Source organism: Phaenicophaeus curvirostris, chromosome Z, assembly GCF_032191515.1.
Source record: "Phaenicophaeus curvirostris isolate KB17595 chromosome Z, BPBGC_Pcur_1.0, whole genome shotgun sequence".
Lineage (NCBI taxonomy): Eukaryota > Metazoa > Chordata > Aves > Cuculiformes > Cuculidae > Phaenicophaeus > Phaenicophaeus curvirostris.
Genome location: NC_091431.1, coordinates 72858256 through 72878384, shown reverse-complemented (window position 1 = coordinate 72878384; position 20129 = coordinate 72858256). Strand labels below are relative to the sequence as shown.

Below are 20129 nucleotides of genomic sequence, written 5' to 3'. Positions count from 1 at the left end.
CCACCCCGCTCCCCGCCGGCCCCTCCGACGCGGCGGCCGCTGCCGCCCGCCCGCTCCGCCGCCTCACAAAGGCGCCCGCCCGCCGCGGGGCGCGACACGCCGGCCACAGGCCACGCCCCCCGCGCGCCGCGACGGCCAATGGGAGCGCGGGGCGGGGGGAGGGGGCGGGGCCAAGCGCAAAGAAGACCAATGGGAAGGCGCGGAGGGGGGAGGGGGCGTGGCCGCGCGGGAAAGAGGCAGCGTGGGGAGGGAGCGAGCAGCGCCGGCCAATGGGGAGGCGGAGCGGGGAAGGGGGCGGGGCAGCGCGGGAGATAAGCCACGCCCACCGATCGCCGCACAGGCCAATGGGAAGGAAGACGTTGGTGGGGGGCGTGGCTTGATTAAGCCACGCCCCCCGCGGGCATGGCCAGCCAATGGGGACGCGGGGGGGCGGAGGGGGGCGGGGCGCGGCGCGGAGCCAGCCAATGGGAGTCGGGGAGAGGGCGGGGGAGGGGCACACGCGTGTGCAAACGCGCAGGCTCACACACCGCATGCAAGTGCCCGCCAGCTAGTGCACACACGCAGGCTCACACACGTGAACACGCGTGTGCACAGATGCAGGCACACATGCTGCACACACACGTGCAAACGTGCACTGCACACGCTTGTGCACACGTGCTGCACACAGTCTGCACACACGAGCGTACACATGCACTGGACACGTGCTGCACACGCTTGTGCACTCATGCAGGCTCACACAGTGCACACACAGTGCACACGCGTGTGCACACACGCACTGCACACACACTGCATATGTTTGTGCACACATACACGCTGCACACACATGTGCACACATGCCTTGCACACACACAGAGCACGTGTGTGCCCACGGGAATGCACACACATTGCACACGCGTGTACGTACGTGCAGACTCACACTGCACACGTGTGTGCGCACATGCAGGCACACAAGCTGCATGTGCGTGTGCACATTTGCTGCACACACACTGCGTATGCGTGTGCACACAGGTATATGCTGCACATGCTTGTGCACACGTGCTGCACACATGAGCGTACACATGCACTGGACACATGCTGCACGCACTTGTGCACACACGTATTGCACACGCGTGTGCACTCATGCAGGCTCACACACTGCACACACAGTGCACACACGTGTGCACACACGCACTGCACACACACTGCATATGCGTGTGCACATGCACACCCTGCACACACATGTGCACACATGCATTGCACACACACAACACGTGTGTGCACACAGGGAGGCACACACATTGCTCACGCATATACACGCCTGCAGGCTCACACACCACAAATGCATCTGCACATGCAGGCACACTGCACATGCGTGTGGAAACATGCCTTGCACACATGCTACACACACGTGCACACGCACTGAACACACACTGCACATGCATGTGCACACATGTTGGCACACACACTGTAAACACGAGTGCGCACATGCAGGCACATATTGCACATGCATGTGCACATACGCATGCACACATGCTGCACACACGTGTGCACACAGGAAGGCACACATTGCAGGTGTGTGTGCACTCATGCAGGCTCACACTGCACACACGTGTGCACATATACTGCAAACATGGTGCACACGCAGTTGCACACGTGAATGCACACACACTGAACACACGTGTGCACACATACAGCTACACACACTGCAAATGCGAGTGCACACGTACACACATGCTGCACACGCATGTGCACACATGCAGGCACATTGCACACGTGTGCACACACACACAGGAACACACACTGCAGACACCTGTGCACTCATGCACATACACACTAGACACACGTGTGCACACATACAGGCACACAGGGACGGACACACTCACTACACATGTATGTTCACACATGCACCACACAGGCACACATTGCACATCGATGTGCTCACGTGCTGCACACGTAGACGTGAGCACACTCAGGCACCATGCACGTGCAGACATGCCCTGTACATGCAGATACAGGAGCTGCATGGGCGTGTGTGCACAGACACGGGCTCACTCGCACGTGCATGTGCACATGTGCACTGTGCACATACATGCACAGATGATCTGCACACGCAGGCACAGGTGCTGCACGTGTGTGCAGGTGTGCGCTGCTCATGTAGGCACGGGCACATGCATTGCACACGCGTGACCTCGCACTGCACCTGCAGGCACACACACCACACACGCGTGTGCACATGCATTGCTTATGTAGGCACGGGCACACATGTGCTGCAGACGCGTGTGCACACATACAGATGAGCACATACGCATTGCACTGTGGACAAGGGCACACGCACACACGTGTGCACGCGTGCACACACCACATCGGCAGACAGGCACAGATGCACTTACACACACACATACAGCGCCACTCCCCTCTCTGCATCCATCCTTGTCTTTGTCCCTCTCCATCTTGCCACCCCTTCCCTTCCTGTATCCTACCCATCCCTAGCCCCATTCCCTCCCCATCTCCATCCCCATCCCCATCTCCCTCTCCATCCCTGTCTCCATCATCATTCTCATTCTCATTCTCATTCTCATTCTCATTCTCATTCTCATTCTCATTCTCATTCTCATTCTCATTCTCATTCTCATTCTCATCCCCATCCCCATCCCCATCCCCATCCCCATCCCCATCCCCATCCCCATTCCCCTCTTTCTCTGTTGCCCCATTCTCTTCCCCCATCTCCCCCACACCCTTCTCTCTGTCCCCACCCTTCTCTCTGTCCCCATCCCACACTTCATCCGCGTGCCCTCCCGTCCCTGTCTCTAGCCGTCTCCATCGTTCCCCTCTCCACCACATTCCCTCCCCATCTCCCACTCCATCCTTGTACCCCTCTCAATCCTCATCCCTCTCTCTGTCCCCATCCCTGTCCCTGTCTCCATGGCCGTCCCTCTCTCCATCCTCGTCCCCTCCCCATCCACCTTCTTGTCCCTCTCTCCATCCTCATCTCCATCTCCATTCCAGTCCCCTTCTCCATCCTCATCTCACTCTCCATCCCAGCTCCCCTCCATCCCCATCCTGTCACCGTCTCTGCCCCCATCCTCTTTCCCCTCTTCATCCCCATCCCTATCCCACTCTCTCACCCCCTCTCTATCCCCACCTCCCTGTCTCCATCCCTCTTCTCCTCTCCATCCCCCTCCCTGTCCCCAACCCCATCTCCCTCTCCATCCCTAGCCCTGTTTCCATGCCCGACCCACCCACTGTGTCTCCACCCCAGTTTCCTGCAGAGCTTCACTCCTTGGACCCTGATCCCACCCCTCAGGGTGTGGAGCTGTCCTCCCCACGGGAAAGGAACCCCAGTGGCTTCAAGAAGGACAATTCCACCCCCAAAATCCTCATCCAGAAGCTCATCCCTGTTTATTTCACACAGTTTTATTCAACTGGGAAAGACCCTGGTCTCAAGTGGGAAAGGACACGGCTGCGGGAGGGAGCTCTGCAGGATCGAGGAAAGCATTTTTCCATGTTTTGGTGCCCTTTCCACCCTTTCCAGGACTTGGCTCCCCCCTCACTGCTGTCCCATTGAGGGGAGCCCCCGTAATCCCAGCTTAGCTTTATCTGCTCCGTGCATCTGGCAGGTCTAAGCACTCAGCAGCCTCCTAACATTTACGTGCCACGGATTTGTTCGCCTGGATTACAGCATTGGGTTTGTCACTGGGTTTATTTTGTGGTTTTGTTTTGTTTCGTTTTGTTTTGTCTTTTTCACTGATTGGATTGAAGAACAGGAGCTTGGCAGCTTGGGTGTGTTCAGCCCTTTCCCTCCCAGACTCAGAAGGGCTCTTTCAGGGATGTTTCTATAAAAACATAGAAGTACGGAATGGTTTGGGTTGGAAAGGATCTCAAAGCCCATCCAGTTCCACCCCTGCCATGGGCAGGGACACCTCCCACTGGATCAGGGGCTCCAAGCCCCATCCAACCTGGCCTTGGACCCCTCCAGGGATGGGGCAGCCACCACTGCTCTGGGCAGCCTGGGCCAGGGCCTCCCCACCCTCACAGGAAAACATTTCTTCCTAAGATCTCACCTCAATCTCCCTCTTTCTGCTTAAAACCAATCCCCCTCATCCTATCCCTGCACTCCCCGATGAAGGATCCACGATATCCCACTCACACCACTGCTTCACCCAGCTCCCCTGAAACGGGAGCTGGATAAGTCCCAGGTGCCCACTGCTTTTTGGATTTTCTCTCCTGCTTTTTGGATCTTTCTCTCCTGCCTTTTCCCCTTGGCAGCCCTGATCTGCAAAACTCCATGTGTGCAGGCACCACACACCATCCACAGCAGCACAAATATTTCCAAACCTGGAGAGAACCTGGTTTTTTTTTTTTGAATCCATGCTCATGCCACAATGAAACGTTTCCGATGCCCCATTAGTGGTGCAGCATGGAAAAAGTTCTGCTTTCCACCCGTTTCTACCAGTGGCAAGAAATCGTTTGCAGCAGCAAAGTGCAACCTGCTTGATTCCACTGCGTTAAACATCCTACAAAGGGACATGTCTTTAAGTACTGAGAGGTCTGGATGGGGCTAATGAAGCCAAATCCATGCGTGACCAAACGAGGAGAGGTTTCTGCCTTGTCTCCCCTTGCCCATCCCTGCTGCGATGCCTGCAAAACAGACCCTGGGGGGGCTCGAGGACATTTCTGGACCCTGCAAAGCCCCTTTGGTCCCCCAGGGCCACCACTGGCACCAGCCCAGCCACCGGCTCTGGTTGCCTTTGGCAGCTGCTGCTGTGGCAGTTGTCGTGGGTGTCTGGGGGCTCAGCCCTCGCTGCTGTTGCTTTTCATCCACACACGCTCTCCCTCGGGACACCCGATCCACCACTGTGTGTCACACAGATGCTACAGGCACAGGTTGATGTTAAAATTAGCCCTTGGCTTCCTCCTACCCACATGGCTGGTGCCTGTTGGTGTCCCCCAGTGCAGCTTTTTGGGCTCCAGCACCCCCATTCTGGGGCTTCCTCTTACTTTTGCCCCAGGCTTTCTTTAAAAATTAACACAATGAAATTCTTTTTCAATGTGATGTTCTCCAGCCTCATGGATGCCACACGTGCCACCAATGTACCTATGGAGTCAGTGTTCTGGAGACCCTGCAGGACTCACATCAGCGCATCAGGGCTGTCTCACTCCTTATTCCCACAGGGAAGGTTTCTCCCCTTAGCCCGGCAGGCGCAGACGATGTTCAAGAAATATAAATGTGATGGAGCAGTTGAGAAGTCACGGGGCACCTCAGCCACCATCCTCTGGTAGGTCTGTGGGTGACTATAACTCAAAGCTCATTTCCAGACCTGGTACACACCCTCTGCTCACTTCAGCGCCCTTGGTAATTTCACAGAATCAAAGAATCAGGGGATGGTTTGGGCTGGAAGGGACCTTAAATATCATCCAGTTCGGACCCTGCCATAAGCAGGGACACCTCCTGCTGTATCAGGTTGATCAAATCCCCATCCAACCTGGCCTTGAACACCTCCAGGGATGGGGCAGTCACAGCTTCCCTGGGCAACCTGGGCCAGTATCTCCCCACCCTCAGCATGAAGAATTTCTTCCTAATGCCTAATCTAAATCTTCCCCCTTCCAATTTAAAGCCATTCCTCCTCATCCCATCACTCCAGGCCCTTGGAAAAAGCCCCTCCCCAGCTTTCCTGGAGCCCCTTTCAGCACTGGAAGATGCTCTAAGGTCTCCCTGGACCCTTCTCTTCTCCAGGCTGAACAACCCCAACTCTCTCAGCCTGTCCTCATACAGCTTCAAATTTCAATGTGATACAAGATTTTTCACCTCTGCAAAACTGAGATAGGTGAAATCCTTTGGGAATTTGAGATGGGATCAACCGACTCAAAAATGGATAAGTCAACATCCTTCAAAATGTACTATTTTTTTTTCTGCCCAGCCTCTGGGAGAACAGCAGAAGAATCATGGTGAAAGGCTTTTTGTAGCAGTTTCAAAGCCCTGGTGTGCTCAGGAAGGACATTTCACCCTCCAACTCCAGCAGCCGTTACATCTGTTTGTGGAATGAGGGCCAATGGGATTGATGACATTAAAAGACCTGATACCTTGCTTCTAGAGGAAGGCATGAAGCATGTGGATGGTGCTATCTCTTCACTAGACGATGGTCTACGCCTTAGGTTATTTCTGATCTTCAGCTACATTTTGGATAACTGTTCCCTTGGAAGATTATCTTCACATGAACAGTGAGACAACCACAGTGTGGCCACAGCTGGATCTTTGATGGTTCTTCTAGGGCAAGGGTGGTGGGTCTTACAACCCCACTAAGAAGAACAGGTCTGGGGTTGTGAGGGTCTCAAGCGTTGGATGAGGGGGGACAAAAAGCTGCTTGGGAGACCAGCACAGAAAAACCTACAGGGGAAAGGAAAGGTGGGAATATGAAAGGCAAAATGAAGAATGGGGAAAGAAAGGGTGAAAAGGGAGGAGAACTTTTTACAGTAAACACCTTAGCCTCATAGTGTGCCTAGGAGCAAAAGTAACCGTAACCCAGCTGGGGCTGTAAAAAGTGGAGGGCTCCTGATTGATGACAAGGCTTTATTTGAGGTTTATTTACACTGAAGTTAAACTACGCTTATTTAACTCCTTTATCTTCTGCCTCTCTGTAATTTTATCTCTTCAGCCTTTAATTCTCTTTCTTTTTGTGTGTGTGGTTTTTTTCAAAAAAAAAAATGAGATGTGAGGTAGACAAAATCATTATACATTCACTTAAAATTAAAAAGAAATATTTTGGCATTTAGATTTCTCAGTTTGATGGTAAGAAAATTAAAAAATGGTTAAAAACCTTACATCCAAAGAGCAACTATTTGGGAGATAAGAAAGGGTAGATTTCCCAGAGTAGATTTCAAATACACAGCCCAGGACCTTCTCCAGAGGAAAGCAGGAGGCAGATTTTCCTCCTCACTTGAGAGCAGAGATTTTCCAAAGCTCACAGCTAATTGGAGGGACCCAGTGCCCTCTTGAGCTCATTTAAGAGAGATCACAGTTTATGACAGCAAGGGGTTGTGATACCCCCACTTAGGTCTCATAATTTTGCTTAAACTGAACTATTTTGCTTAAACTGAACTATTTTGCTTTGAGGAATTTCATTCTCTGTTTGTGTGGGTGCAGCAGCCTACAAAATACTGTCTTTTTTCTGACGTGTGGTAGTTGTTGCAAAATGGGACCTGACCATGTTTGACTGCAGTGAATCTGGAGCAGGATATTGGGGCTGTAAATATTTCCTCCAAATTACGCTTTTGATCGCACATCCTTGATATCAACCCCATGCTTCCCTATTGAGAGAGCTGGAGCTGGGCTTTAGCATATCCCGTCTGGAATCCCCAACATAAGAAGGGTATGGAACTGCTGGAATGGGTCCAGAGGAGGCCACAAAGATGATCCGAGGGCTGGAGCACCTCTGATACGGGGACAGGCTGAGAGAGTTGGGGTTGTTCAGCCTGGAGAAGAGGAGGGTCCAGGGAGACCTTAGAGCAGCTTCCAGTGCTGAAAAGGGCTCCAGGAAAGCTGGGGAGGGGCTTTTTCCAAAGGCCTGAAGTGATAGGATGAGGAGGAATGGCTTTAAATTGCAAGAGAGAAGATTTAGTTAGATATTAGGAAGAAATTCTTCATGTTGAGGGTGGGGAGGCCCTGGCCCAGGTTGCCCAAGGAAGTTCTGGCTGCCTCATGCCTGGAGGTGTTCAAGACCAGGTTGGATGGAGCTTGGAGCAGCCTGATCCAGCAGGAAGTGTCCCTGCCCCTGGCCGGGGTTGAACTGGATGATATTTAAGGTCCCTTCCAACCCAAACCATTCTACGATTCTATGATTCTATGATTCTATGATATTTCTTATCACCCTTTTTCAAGAAAAATGACCTGAAGCCCATTCACTCTTCCTTTTTCTATCCATATTTTTGGAGAGCAGCGGTTTTGGTGTGTTTTCCTAGGTGGTCCCTCCCAATGCTTTCCCCATTCCAGTATCCTCCCCATGGCTTTGGGATGCAACTGCGGTGAATGCAAAAGAAGGGGTGAAAGGAGAGGTCTCTCCTGCCAACCTTGCTGCCAAACTCTGTGGTTCCTGCCAGTAATCAAGGATGCCACAGTATTTTATCTGTGAAATTTGCTCCTTTCTCTCAAGGTGGCTTTGCACTAACCATAAATACAGCGAGGTTGATGACCCCTGTCTGCATTCCCAGATCCTAAGCTGGAAAGCTGGAGAAATGACCCTCCGTTGGATCTGATGGCGATTAGTTACCTTGAAGTCACAGCTGGGTGATTTAATTTCAGTGTTATGTTTGGGTAATTCGATTTCTTCTGCACTTCCTGGGGCCTGTTTCCTTGCTGTGGGCTGTATGAGCAGAAGACAGAGTCCAGCGTCGTAAGGGAAAAAAAAATATTGGTCTTTTCCCTGCCACAAGTGTTTTTGCCTGTTTTGGGGACAGTTTCCCCCATCCCAGGGGATGCAGCGGAGGGTGCAATGGCAAACTGGAGCCTGTATCCTCTGGCTTTGGTGCCATCTAGTGCCTTCCCACAGGCTGCTTCCAGCCAGACCTTCCTCAACTAAAGTGTCAGTGTACAAATTACACTAAAATAATAAATATTTCTTGCCAAATGACCTCCTGTGCAGACTAGGCGCTGCCGAAATTTCTGACCTCCACCTACATGCCACGCTCAAGCCTTTCCCTGGGGCTGGGAGTCTGTCAAGCTGAGCCTGGAGCACAAGGAATTAAGAAGATTCGTCCCTGGGGCCTGAGGAAGGGAGGAAAGTAGATGCAAAGCTGATTTCGATGCACTTTTGAGAGCTTTTCTGAGCGTTTCAGAGTTTTGTTATCCCATTGCGTGAGCTGGAAGTGCTGCCCCAGGGGAAGATCTCAACTTGGGCATCAAAGGCTGGGGGACGTCAGTATTACCCCTCCAATAACTTGGTTGTTGTGTGTGAACTCTCATGAGGCGTAGAAGATGGTTAAGTGTTCACCAGGGGCTCATCCTCTGCAGTAGAGGAGATAAACCGTGTTGTGGCCGCGGCTGGATCTTTGATGGTTCTTCTAGGGCAAGGGTGGTGGGTCTTACAACCCCACTAAGAAGAACAGGTCTGGGGGTGTGAGGGCCTCAAGTGTTGGATGAAGGGGGATAAAAAGCTGCTTGGGAGACCAGCACAGAAGAAGAGAACCTACAGGGAAAAGGGAAGGTGGAAAAATGAAAGGCAAAATGAAGAATGGGGAGAGAAAGGGTGAAAAGGGAGAAGAAATTTTTACAGTAAACACTTTAGCATCGTAGGGTGCCTAGGAGCAAAAGTAACCCTATCCCAGCTGGGAATGTAGAAAGTGGAGGGCTCCTGGCTGGTGACAAGGCTTTATTTGAGGTTTATTTACATTGAAGTTTAATCTATGCTTATTTAACTCCTTTATCTTCTGCCTCTCTGTAATTTTATCTCTTCAGCCTTTTACTCTCTTTCTTTTTTGAGTGCATTCTCAAAAAAAATGAGAGGCAGGGTAGAGAAAATCAGTATGCATTCACTTAAAATTAAAATGAGATACTCCAGCATATTGGCCATTGAAGGCTGGGGGATCTCAGTATTGATCCTCCGAAAAATGCTGCATGTGGTGCTGCTGCTTGCTGGGTTATGAACCATCTTAATAACATTCTGTAGGCTGGCAAGGAGCTCAGCCCCTCCTGGAAGCTGGGATCTCTGCCTTGTACCATGCCGAGGTGAGACCACTTTAAAAATTGTACTAATTCTTCCTCTTCAGAAGCAGCTCAGGGATTGAGAGGTTGTGCAAGAAATCACTGGTTCTGCAGCTTCAAGTGGGATGGGGTGGAACGGGACAACTCTCCATGGAGAGGGTTTGGGGCTCCCTTCGTAGAGTTGTCCCACAGAAGGTTGGCCACAAAGAGTTTTTCTAGACCTGGGATGGGGTTTTTAATGGCCTGAAGCGATGTTCTAACAGCGTTCCAGCCACAGAAGAAGTCCTCAGGGATTCTCATGAAGCGTGGAGGATGGTCAGTTGTGCAGCACAGGTTCATCCGCTGTTTGCAACAGAGCAGATAAACTAAATAGCATTTTCAGCTCATCAAGTCTTAGAATCATAGAATCATAGAATAACCAGGTTGGAAGAGACCCACCGGATCATCGAGTCCAACCATTCCTATCAAACACTAACCCATGTCCCTCAGTACCTCGTCCACCCATGCCTTAAACCCCTCCAGGGAAGGTGACTCAACCACCTCCCTGGGCAGCCTCTGCCACTGCCCAATGACCCTTTCTGTGAAAAATTTTTTCCTAATGTCCAGCCTAAACCTCCCCTGGTGGAGCTTGAGGCCATTCCCTCTTGTCCTGTCCCCTGTCACTTGGGAGAAGAGCCCAGCTCCCTCCTCTCTACAACCTCCTTTCAGGTAGTTGTAGAGAGCAATGAGGTCTCCCCTCAGCCTCCTCTTCTCCAGGCTAAACACCCCCAGCTCTCTCAGCCGCTCCTCATAAGGCCTGTTCTCCAGCCCCTTCACCAGCTTTGTTGCTCTTCTCTGGACTCGCTCCAGAGCCTCAACATCCTTCTTGTGGTGAGGGGCCCAGAACTGAACACAGGATTCGAGGAGCGGTCTCACCAGGGCCGAGTCCAGAGTCGGCCCTGGGTTACCCCAAAGGTGACCTCAGTGAGGGACAGTGGTTTTCAAAACCAGGACAAACCCATGGGGGAACCCACCTGGACTAATGAAAATAAGATGGAAAGAATAAACCCCAGCTGAACCAGGAATGATACTGAGAGTGGTTTTATAGCCGCCTGCAGCAGCTGTGGGGCAACACGCTGCCCTCTGGTCCCTTAATCACGTCATAGGCCTCATACCTGGAGTCCCGGGTCCAGTTCTGGAATTCCCAATGTAAGAAGGATGTGGAACTGTTGGAACAGGCCCAGAGGAGGCCGCAGAGATGATCTGAGGGCTGGAGCACCTCTGCTATGAGAACAGGCTGAGAGAGTTGGGGTTGTTCAGCCTGGAGAAAAGAAGTCTCTGAGGAGACCTTAGAGCAGCTTCCCGTGCTGAAAGAAGCTCCAGGAAAGCTGAGGAGAGACTTTTTCCAAGGGCATGGAGTGATGGAACAAGGAGGGATGGCTTTAAATTGGAAGGGGAAGATTTAAATTAGACATTAGGGAGAAATACTTCACAATGAGGGTGGGGAGGCCCTTGCCTGGGTTCCCCAGGGAAGCTGTGGCTGCTCCATCCCTGATGGTATCCAGGCCAGGTTGGATGGGGCTTGGAGCAACCTGATCCAGCAGGACGTGTCCCTGCCCATGGCAGGGGGTGGGGTGGGACTGAGCGATGTTTAAGGTCCCTTCCAACCCAAACCGTCCTGTGATTCTGTGATTCTATGATACATCAGGGGCTGAGATGGTGGGCAGGGGCTTGATTGCACCAAAGGAGCCGATGAGCTGGTTTGGGTCTGTGTGTGGTGCTTGTCATCAAGAATACGCCTACAACACACTCATGACAAACGCGTGCTCCTGCACAGGTAGATGTACAGGTCGTCAATTATTCAAGGGACAGCGTCTGCTTACTCGCTCCAGCCTAAGTAATGCATGACCATATGAGCAGCTTCACACCTCCCCTGGAGCCAACAGACACCAAAACCCCACACAATTGTCCTAGGTGTTAAGGTTGAGTGCCTGGTTATTTAGTACATTCTGGAGCTGTTGGAGCAGACCTGCTCCCACCCCCAAGAACCTAGGGGAGGATGTACAGTATATACACTGCTTCCCCTACACAATCCTGGCTCCCACATCATGCTTTACTGGGCCAAACTTGATTTGTGGACACATAGCAACTCCCAGTCATGGGATTTTTCATTGTTTCAGGGACTTTTTCATGATTAATTTTTTAATTTGGGAGGCTGGTCACACCAAGCGTGGAAATGAATGTGTTTCTACAAGCTGGTGCTCCCACTTCTGATTGTCTGCCAGGATATCATCTGGAATGTTTTCATCTCTTACCTGTCTGGAGCTAAAAAGAAGTCTCTGAAGAGCTCTGGTCCTTCTGCAGACCGAGGGTGAGCTCCCATCACAGCCTCTCCAGCCTAATGTTTTGCATGGGATTGGAAACATGACCTTAACAATCCAAGAAAGACCCAGCATGTATAAGGAACTATCAGAAACAAAAGTGAATTGACATAAAACCCAAATCTGTTTTTTCCTCCTTGGGATGTGTTTGATAGGCAGGCAGAACATATCTCCCACCTTCTCTGAGAAAAGCAGAGACCATCCCCACCAGGAACACGCTTATACAAGACAAGGTTTTGGCTGCCTCTCTCCACCCTGCTGGAGATGAACCTTCTGCCCAGGGGCTGGGAATCTCCTGCTGAAGCAAGAAGCAAAGGTGGAGGAGCAGTTAAGGAGTCACCCCCGCCACTGCTCTCAAATGACATCCCCCTCCCACGGGTCCCATGCCCCTCGGAGCCTCCATCCTTCCCTGCTCCCACGCAATAAGGTGGGAAGCTGAGTAGGTGCTCACCTTCCAGACTCAGCTGTGAGTGCCCAGAAGAATCACTGCTTAGCCCAAATCGATTCATTAACCCACATCACTTCTTCAAGTGAAAATTAGGTTTCTGAGGGGACCCTTTCCCCTTGCTGCAGATGAAGAGGGGGTTTCTTCCCCTTGGGGATATGCTGCTGACCACAAGGAGGGAAGCTCAGCCAAGGCGGTTTCCATCCCATCATCACAGAAAGCCTCACTGCGGCTTTTCATGCAGACGACGGGTCCCATTAGAGCTGTAAAGCAGGAGGGAGGTGTTAGTGAGATGTCAGAAAACAGATCTGAGGCGCTTGGCTGGTGATTTGTAGCTGGCAGAGCCCTGGTGAGGGGCGTTTTTATTTGGCAGTTTTGTCACACGCCATCCAGGGAGAGTATGAATAAATGGACCCAAATGGGAAGTGTAATCGTGTGGAAAAGCAAGAAAATTACCCTTTCATGAATCTCTGTCATATCCTGTGCCAGGTAAGATGAGCTTTTAGTGAGAACACATAACACAAATGATGGATTTCCTATTAGGATCTTAAAAGCATCACTGCAGCTCAACCACCTTTGACTTGAAAGCTCCTCTTTAGGTTTACAGGACCACTGCTGGCTCATAGCAGCATGGATAAATATCTCTTACGTATCTATAGCCCCAGTGGAGGGATTTGAGTGTGCCCTGCTCTGTAATGGCAGTCTCCCTGGAGGTCCATGCTACTAGACACAGGGGCATCCAGAGGGCTATTGTTGTAACAACAGGGGGAAACCAGGAGTATTTTAGAGAGCAAATAATTCAATCTGCCAGTGGTAACATTAGAAAAGACGCATTTCCAAGGAAGCAGTGGAAAGGCGCTATTTTTATGAGTGACTTTGGCATGTAGGGTTGGAGCTTTCTACTAAAAACTGCTGATCACAGACAGCTGAGCAGCAGCTCTGTCAGTACTGGAAGATGTGGTTGAGGTTGGATGAGCTGGAATGATGGACGTGACACTGGAGCTCAGTCATGCCAAGTTTAAGGCAGATACACAAGCACCTGGCAGAAAGGGAGTAGGAAAGATCTGGGTGTCCTAAATCATGGGCCAGTCAAAAGTTATCTGAAGCCATGGACAAAGCAAACATGATCCTCAGCTGTATGAGACAGCACTTTGTCACACAAAGCAACCCCCCTGGAAAAGGCACTGGTCAGATTCCAGGGGTTCTGCACTCAATCTACATCACCAGCAATGAAAAAAGAATTTGACAGACGGTTTTTATTTGGCTTTTTTTCCAGCTCTGATGTGGTTGCCCTGAATTCCCCCAAAGCTGCCAATGCAGCTAATAAATGTAGAAAATTATCTCAAAGTAAACTTTCAGATGGTTTTCCCTTGCCCGCTCCAGCTTTGCCCTGGGATTTACTGTCTGAAAGATCCTTCTTCCCCAGCAGCTGGCACTCAATTCTAATTTTAAAATGAATTGCAAATCCAGATGACTAACCAGCTCCAAGAGAAATCTTCCAAGGGGCATTTACAAATCAGTAGTCCTAGGGACTCTCAGGAATGCGTTTGTACTTTCATGAGCTCCTTTGTACCAAGATATAGACCTGGGGGGGGTTGGATCATCAGTTGCTATTTAATTTCAATGAAAGGAGGGCATTTACCTTATTTGCACCCAAGATGAAAGTAAAAGCAGGGTTTGGCTGCCGCAATTTGGCATTTTGCAGGCGTGCTGCTCCGTTCCTTTGCAGACGGAAGGGAAACTGCAACCCTGTGATGCTCTGGAGAGAAAGGCACAGCAGCTGCCGCTCACAGACGAAGACCCTAAAGAGGAAAGGGAAAAACAAGTGGCATTTCATCACATGGATGTGATGCAAAGGACAGCATTTACAGAATCTCCAGGGAACTGAGGAACTTGCCCACTTGGTAAAACACTTTCAGCTGCTATTTTAAGGCAGACAAGCTAAATTTTCAGCCAGAAAATGAATCTGCATTCCAACAATTTTGATGGAGAAAGTGAAATCTAAGCTTTTCGGGCAGTTTTTGTTAGTTCTCACATTGCCCCAGAAATGACAGCTCTCACAAAGCCAGGTGGCTCCAACATAAAAGTAAAGCAGCCTGAGTGACAAGGGATGTGCTGACAGCCATAGCATAAATTTTAAGCTCTCCGTTTGGTGTGTCCTTAAGTTTAAAGACTCTAGTATCTCTTGGTGACAGAGAAATTAAGATTCAGGAGGTATGACAGCTCTTCTCTTTCCACACCTGCACCAAACTCCACAGCACTGTTCCCCCCTCAGCTGGTGATGTACATGAAATAAAACCCGAGTGTGGTGGCAACCAGCCCCAGAATGTGTTATTTTCAAGCTTCACTAAAGCTAAATACTCAGTGGGCCTGAAAAGCCAATTCATTCACTCTTGTTATCCATCCTGGCTTTTAAAATAGATGGATAAATGGCTCTCCTTATTCGCACCACCGAGAGCCTTCTCTTGTGATAAAAATATCAGAATTAAAGCAAACTCCCTTTTTTAGCAGGAAATTGAATGGATTCTATTATTCCCATTCACCTATTGGGTGTGAGCAGAGCTGCAGGCAGCAGGACTCAAAGCTGAGCACAGTGGAGTTGTACTTACTGTCCTCTTCGCTTGCAGCTCTTATTCCCAGGTGCACGTCTTTTAGAGGCAGCCTGGCACCACCTCTCATGCCCACAAGGACGTGCCCAGAGCTTCACAGCTGCTCAACCATCCATTTCAAATAGCAGTAGATCCCAGCTCGTCGGCACTACCTGGCTGCGTGAGAAAATCCAAGGGTAATGTTGGTTTCTTATTCAAACAGTATCACTCACCAGCTTTGAGGATGGGATAAGGGAAAGCACTCAGAGAAATAGTGCTATAAAGGTTGCTCAGGCACGTGAAGGACTGGGGTGTGTGGGGAGATGGAGGCTGTGCAGAAACCACATCCCTAGAAGGGATTCTGCAGCGCAATGGGCAGCAGCCGCTCATTCCTGCAACTGGAGCATCCCCTGACATCCCCCAGCAGCACTATGAGAGAAGCCATGGTCCTGCCGCCATCTGGGACATAAAAGCAAGCTTCTGTGATCAGGAAATCACATTTACACTCTGGATGATCAAGATTAAACACACAGAGCAGTGCTGAATTTGGGCAGAAAAATCTGAATTTTCCTAGGACTTACGGCCTCATTTTAGAGATGTGACAAACAGCAGCGCACTTGACGAAAGTGGGGAAAAAAAGTCCCAAACAAGCTTATATTGTTTAAATAATACACTCTATTTTATTTCATCTTAAAATAGTTTAACCTTTATGCTACAGACTTGTTTCAAAAAACAGAGAAGGTCTCATCTTGCACCAAAAATATATATATTTTTTATATATATATATAACACTCTGTTTTATTATTATTTTTTCTCCAAAGACCATTAAATACTAGATGGAAAATGAGAACTAAATAACGAGTGTCAAGAAGAATCAATTTTTTTTAATTAGCATCGCACATTTTAAACATTTATCTTCTAAGCAATGAGTCGTCTTCACTAGAGAAGATTCCAAGTTCACACTTCAGCAATACGGGAACTGCTAAACCACAGAGGGCTTGGGCCAATGCACACACTGAAGTTGATGGAAAGCCCCGCATCAACTCCGGTGGGTTCTGGATCAGGCCCCAAGTGCATCGGTTCTTAGCCATACAATGGCTAACATTTCGCTTTCCTGCGGAGAAGAGCAAAACTACCCAGGCATCTTTTGCTCTGTTTTAAAAATAAAAACTAAATAAAAACTAAAAAAAACCAAAACCCCACTTCCTAGCTATCCAGTGATTGCGGTTTTCAGATCGCTACCCTTTCAAATTTGTGAAGAATAGGAGAAAATATGTAGTGTTTTAAATAAAAGAAAATTAAACCTGCATCAGACTACAATACATGGATTTTTTTAAACAAACACAGTGCACAATTGGAGGAAGTTTGGTTAGGACGCAGTCGTTTTTATATATACATGGAAGTCACATCATATACAAACAGAAAAACAAGAGAGTTAGTTTTCATTTGTCATGGAAGGACTACAAATGGGTCCCTGCTGCTTTCTTCAAAACTGATCTTTAAGAGACTTTGTGAAACAGGAAAAAGCAGCCAAACTAAATCACTGTTCCAAAGTTACCTTTACAGCATGTGCGCTAGCCCACTACGACGACGGCTGAGCTGCATGATCAAAATACAACGAGAAAAGACCAACAATCACGGCAGGTGCAGTGTCCCAAATGTACGGGGCTCTTCCCTACTGCAATGCGAATGGGATCCAACCACGCTCTGCTCTCTCCCTCCCACCCGCCCCCAGAGAAAGAAATCGGTCACTAGAAGCACCACATACATTTTTCTGGCCATGCAATACACTTATGTTCAATGTTTTAGAAAGCTTGGAACTGGAGTATCAGTCCCTTACCTAGATGTTCTTTAAAGTGCAGTCATAACCGTTCAGCTAATTAATGAAAAAGCTGTTTGTTACAAACTAAATCACCACTTGTTTTTAAGTTATGTGACAACATAAGTAATTTTATTTACTTCCCTCCCCATCCCCTCACATAAAATTATTGGAAGCTGAATAAATCTAGAAACCAGCCAACACAAAAAGAAAACAGAACTTTGCATGTCCTGACTATCCCCTGTTCAGCCTTAAACGGCAAAAGAATCAGTAAGAGAGCTGTACAAAATTTCCACTAGAAACATGTTGAATACAAAGGAACGTTTTAATTGCACAATAGACATTTAAAGTGAATATCATCTTGTTAAAGTCTAATCTTTGGTTTTTGCCTTGAGAAAGGCTCAAAATGACAGATGAGGGCAGGAATTTCCATATACGCTACAGAAACTACAGCCTGCTAAAGTAAGTAGTTCCACAGATTTTGGTAAATATTCTGGTAGAAAGTGTTTCCTGGATCATACACTAAAAACAATTCCTAAACCAGGACAAGAGACATGACCTAAAGCCAGGAAAATGGTTCAGATCTAGGTTAAAAAATAAAAGTAAGATAACAATCTTCAGCCCTGATCCCTCAACAACTTTTAGGACAGAGTTTTAATAAGCACTTGAATGGCCCCTCGAGTTTCAGCTATGCATCTACTAAAGTGCTGTGCCAGGCTGGGGCTTTGGAAGTTGAGGTGGATTTTTTGTGATGGTCAATGAAGTAAATCACCAAAAGTAGAAATGAGGTCTAGGAGCAAAATGTTTTGGGTTTCTCCTCCTACTCAAGGCAAGACTCAGATATAGGTAAAAATGTTCAGCTATATTTAAAAAGGAGAGGGATGCTGGGCCTTTTCATGACTTTTCTTGTGCTTTTGCAGTGATCAGCTGCGAGTTAAGACACTACTATTACTATTCTAAACCGTAAAAAGCTGTGGGAAATGATCAGCAAAGCGCAGTAGTCAAGTAGGCAGAAGGCTCAGCACTGAAAAAAGTGTAAACTATAAATCATATTGAAAATAAAAATTGTTTAATTAAAAGCTGTTCAGTGCATATGTTATGGGCCATTTACATTAAAGACACTTCCCTCCTGCTGGTAACATAACCAAATCAGCTTGGATAGAAATACTCTTGGCTCAGTTTTCAGAAGTGCCAAATACCCCCAGTTCCACTGAAATCAGTGAGGACACAGCATTTCTCAAAATCACTGATGCTTACACGGCAAAACACTAAATTCTATGAACAAACTCAATATACCGATAAATTAAAAAAGTTCTGTAGTTGGAGGTGGGAAAGGGTGGGAGGATGTAAGTTTACACAGTTACTTCTTCAGATTAACACACAGACAGGTTAGTAACCCTAAATGTGTTTTAAATTCTGGGAGGAATCCTCCTTTGAGAAGGCAAAAACATTTTAAATTATCTTGAAATCATACCACATTCTTATGCAAATGAGAAACTTAATGAGTTTGAATTTTGAAATGCAGGGAACAGGGCTTCTGAAGCTGAAGCTTTAACAACGAACTTCTGTGCTGCAAAGGGGAGAAGGGGTGGGGGCATAAACACAGTGACACTGCATTACAGTAGATATTTGCGTCTGGTGTCCTCATCCAAAGTGAGATCTACTACTTCTGGGGGCGAAGACCAATTCTGCTGGGGAGTCACAGCTGTCCATGATTGAGTTTGCTGGGCATTGATGTACTGTGAGCCTGAGCCGTGCTTCCAGGACGATACACTCTGAATCACGCCTCCCCGGGGGTGCGCACACCTGTAGCAAGGCAAAACACACAAAGGATTAAAGCTCCTGTTGAATTCAGTCACGAGGTTCTTAGCTGCAGTGTGTTACTGCTTGTTAACATGCCTCTCTCCAAAATATCCTTGTGGATATTCCATTTGTAGAGTCCATGAGACCTTAAAATACCCAGGAACAAAGCTGAGACCAAACTGAAACTAAAACTTAGGAGTAATGGTGAGTATTTTGAACAACTGAACTTTGCCAGTGGAGGTGAAGTGATATTCCTTAAAATATACATGCACGGATCCCAAAGTTCTTGAGGAAGTTTGCCCCAGCACATGTAGCACCATGCATTATTCAGAGGCAGAATTTCCTGGCTGCACCTTTAACCACTGGGCTTTTTAAAAGAGTAAAGTTTTAAGTGAGGCTTGATGAGACAAACCAAAAAGCTGTCTTTCTGTAAGAAATGGAAACCACGTTAAATGAGGACATAATGATACTTCCATTACAATGATTACAAGAGACATCTTGTAATTACGTTATTACAGCTGTTACATTTGATATTTCTTCGGTGATTGTAACTAAAAATTACAAACATGCTGGGAAACGCTCACTGGTAACAGCACAGCCCCACTTCAGCAAAACATTTAAGCTACAATCACATATTTAAAGACAAGCACGCACTCAAGTGCCTTGCTGAAGTGAGGTACGTGTCTACTTATTTGCACAGCATTTTTACCTATTGTATTCGTAACAGACATGTGACAATCAGAGTACAAGCTAATAATAAGAATAAACCAAAATGAAAGATAGACTAATTCTGTTATATGATGAAGTGACGGTCATTTACTGGAGTCTTCACGATGATCACTCCATTTCCAGCTGTAGATCTTAAACAAGTGCCAGTAAAACTTTATACTTGGTGCTCCAAGGATTGTTTTGCTCGTATAAGCTCTGGCAGTGGCTGTAGCAGCTCCTGGCTCTATACTGAGGCAAGAGAAGTCTGGCTGCTGGGGTAACCTTCTCCCATTTCTTTGTGAAGGCACATGCACTGTGTTTCAGGAGCCCAAGTTTCCTGCACTGGCCAAATGTCCCTGACCTTTACATTATATTTGTTTTAATTTAAGATATTGCAATTTATTTTCTTCAGAACTACTTAGGTTATGCTCACCTTTCTTGGCTCTGGGTGGAGTTTCATGAAATAGAATGAAAAATCTCATTTTCCATGCAATAACTTCTCTGAAAATAAATGTCTCATTTCCTTCTCAGATATGCTATTTATTTTTGGATGTGATGTTCAGAATGACTTTTCTATTACTTCTTCAGTCTTAAAAATACATACTTGAAGTACATATCTACAAAGAATTGCTACCAAGAGACTGGAACTCTTAACAAATGTCAGGGATGTTTTTTCTAAGCTTTCTTTTGAGAAGAAATATTTTTAAACATAACTGACAAGAAAAGCTTGTAG

At 48.0% G+C, this 20129-nt stretch overlaps 1 protein-coding gene across 2 annotated transcripts in view; it reads right to left on the bottom strand.

Annotated features, from left to right (window-relative positions):
* Positions 1-18361: 18361 nt before the first annotated feature.
* The window catches only part of ARK2N (arkadia (RNF111) N-terminal like PKA signaling regulator 2N), a 49863-nt gene continuing 48095 nt past the window's right edge, over positions 18362-20129 (bottom strand). For both annotated transcript variants that reach the window (XM_069880374.1, XM_069880372.1), the window contains exon 5: positions 18362-18691. In XM_069880374.1, coding sequence (XP_069736475.1) covers positions 18502-18691 — 190 coding nt within the window. In that variant the 3' untranslated portion in view covers positions 18362-18501. The remainder of the gene's footprint in view (positions 18692-20129) is intronic.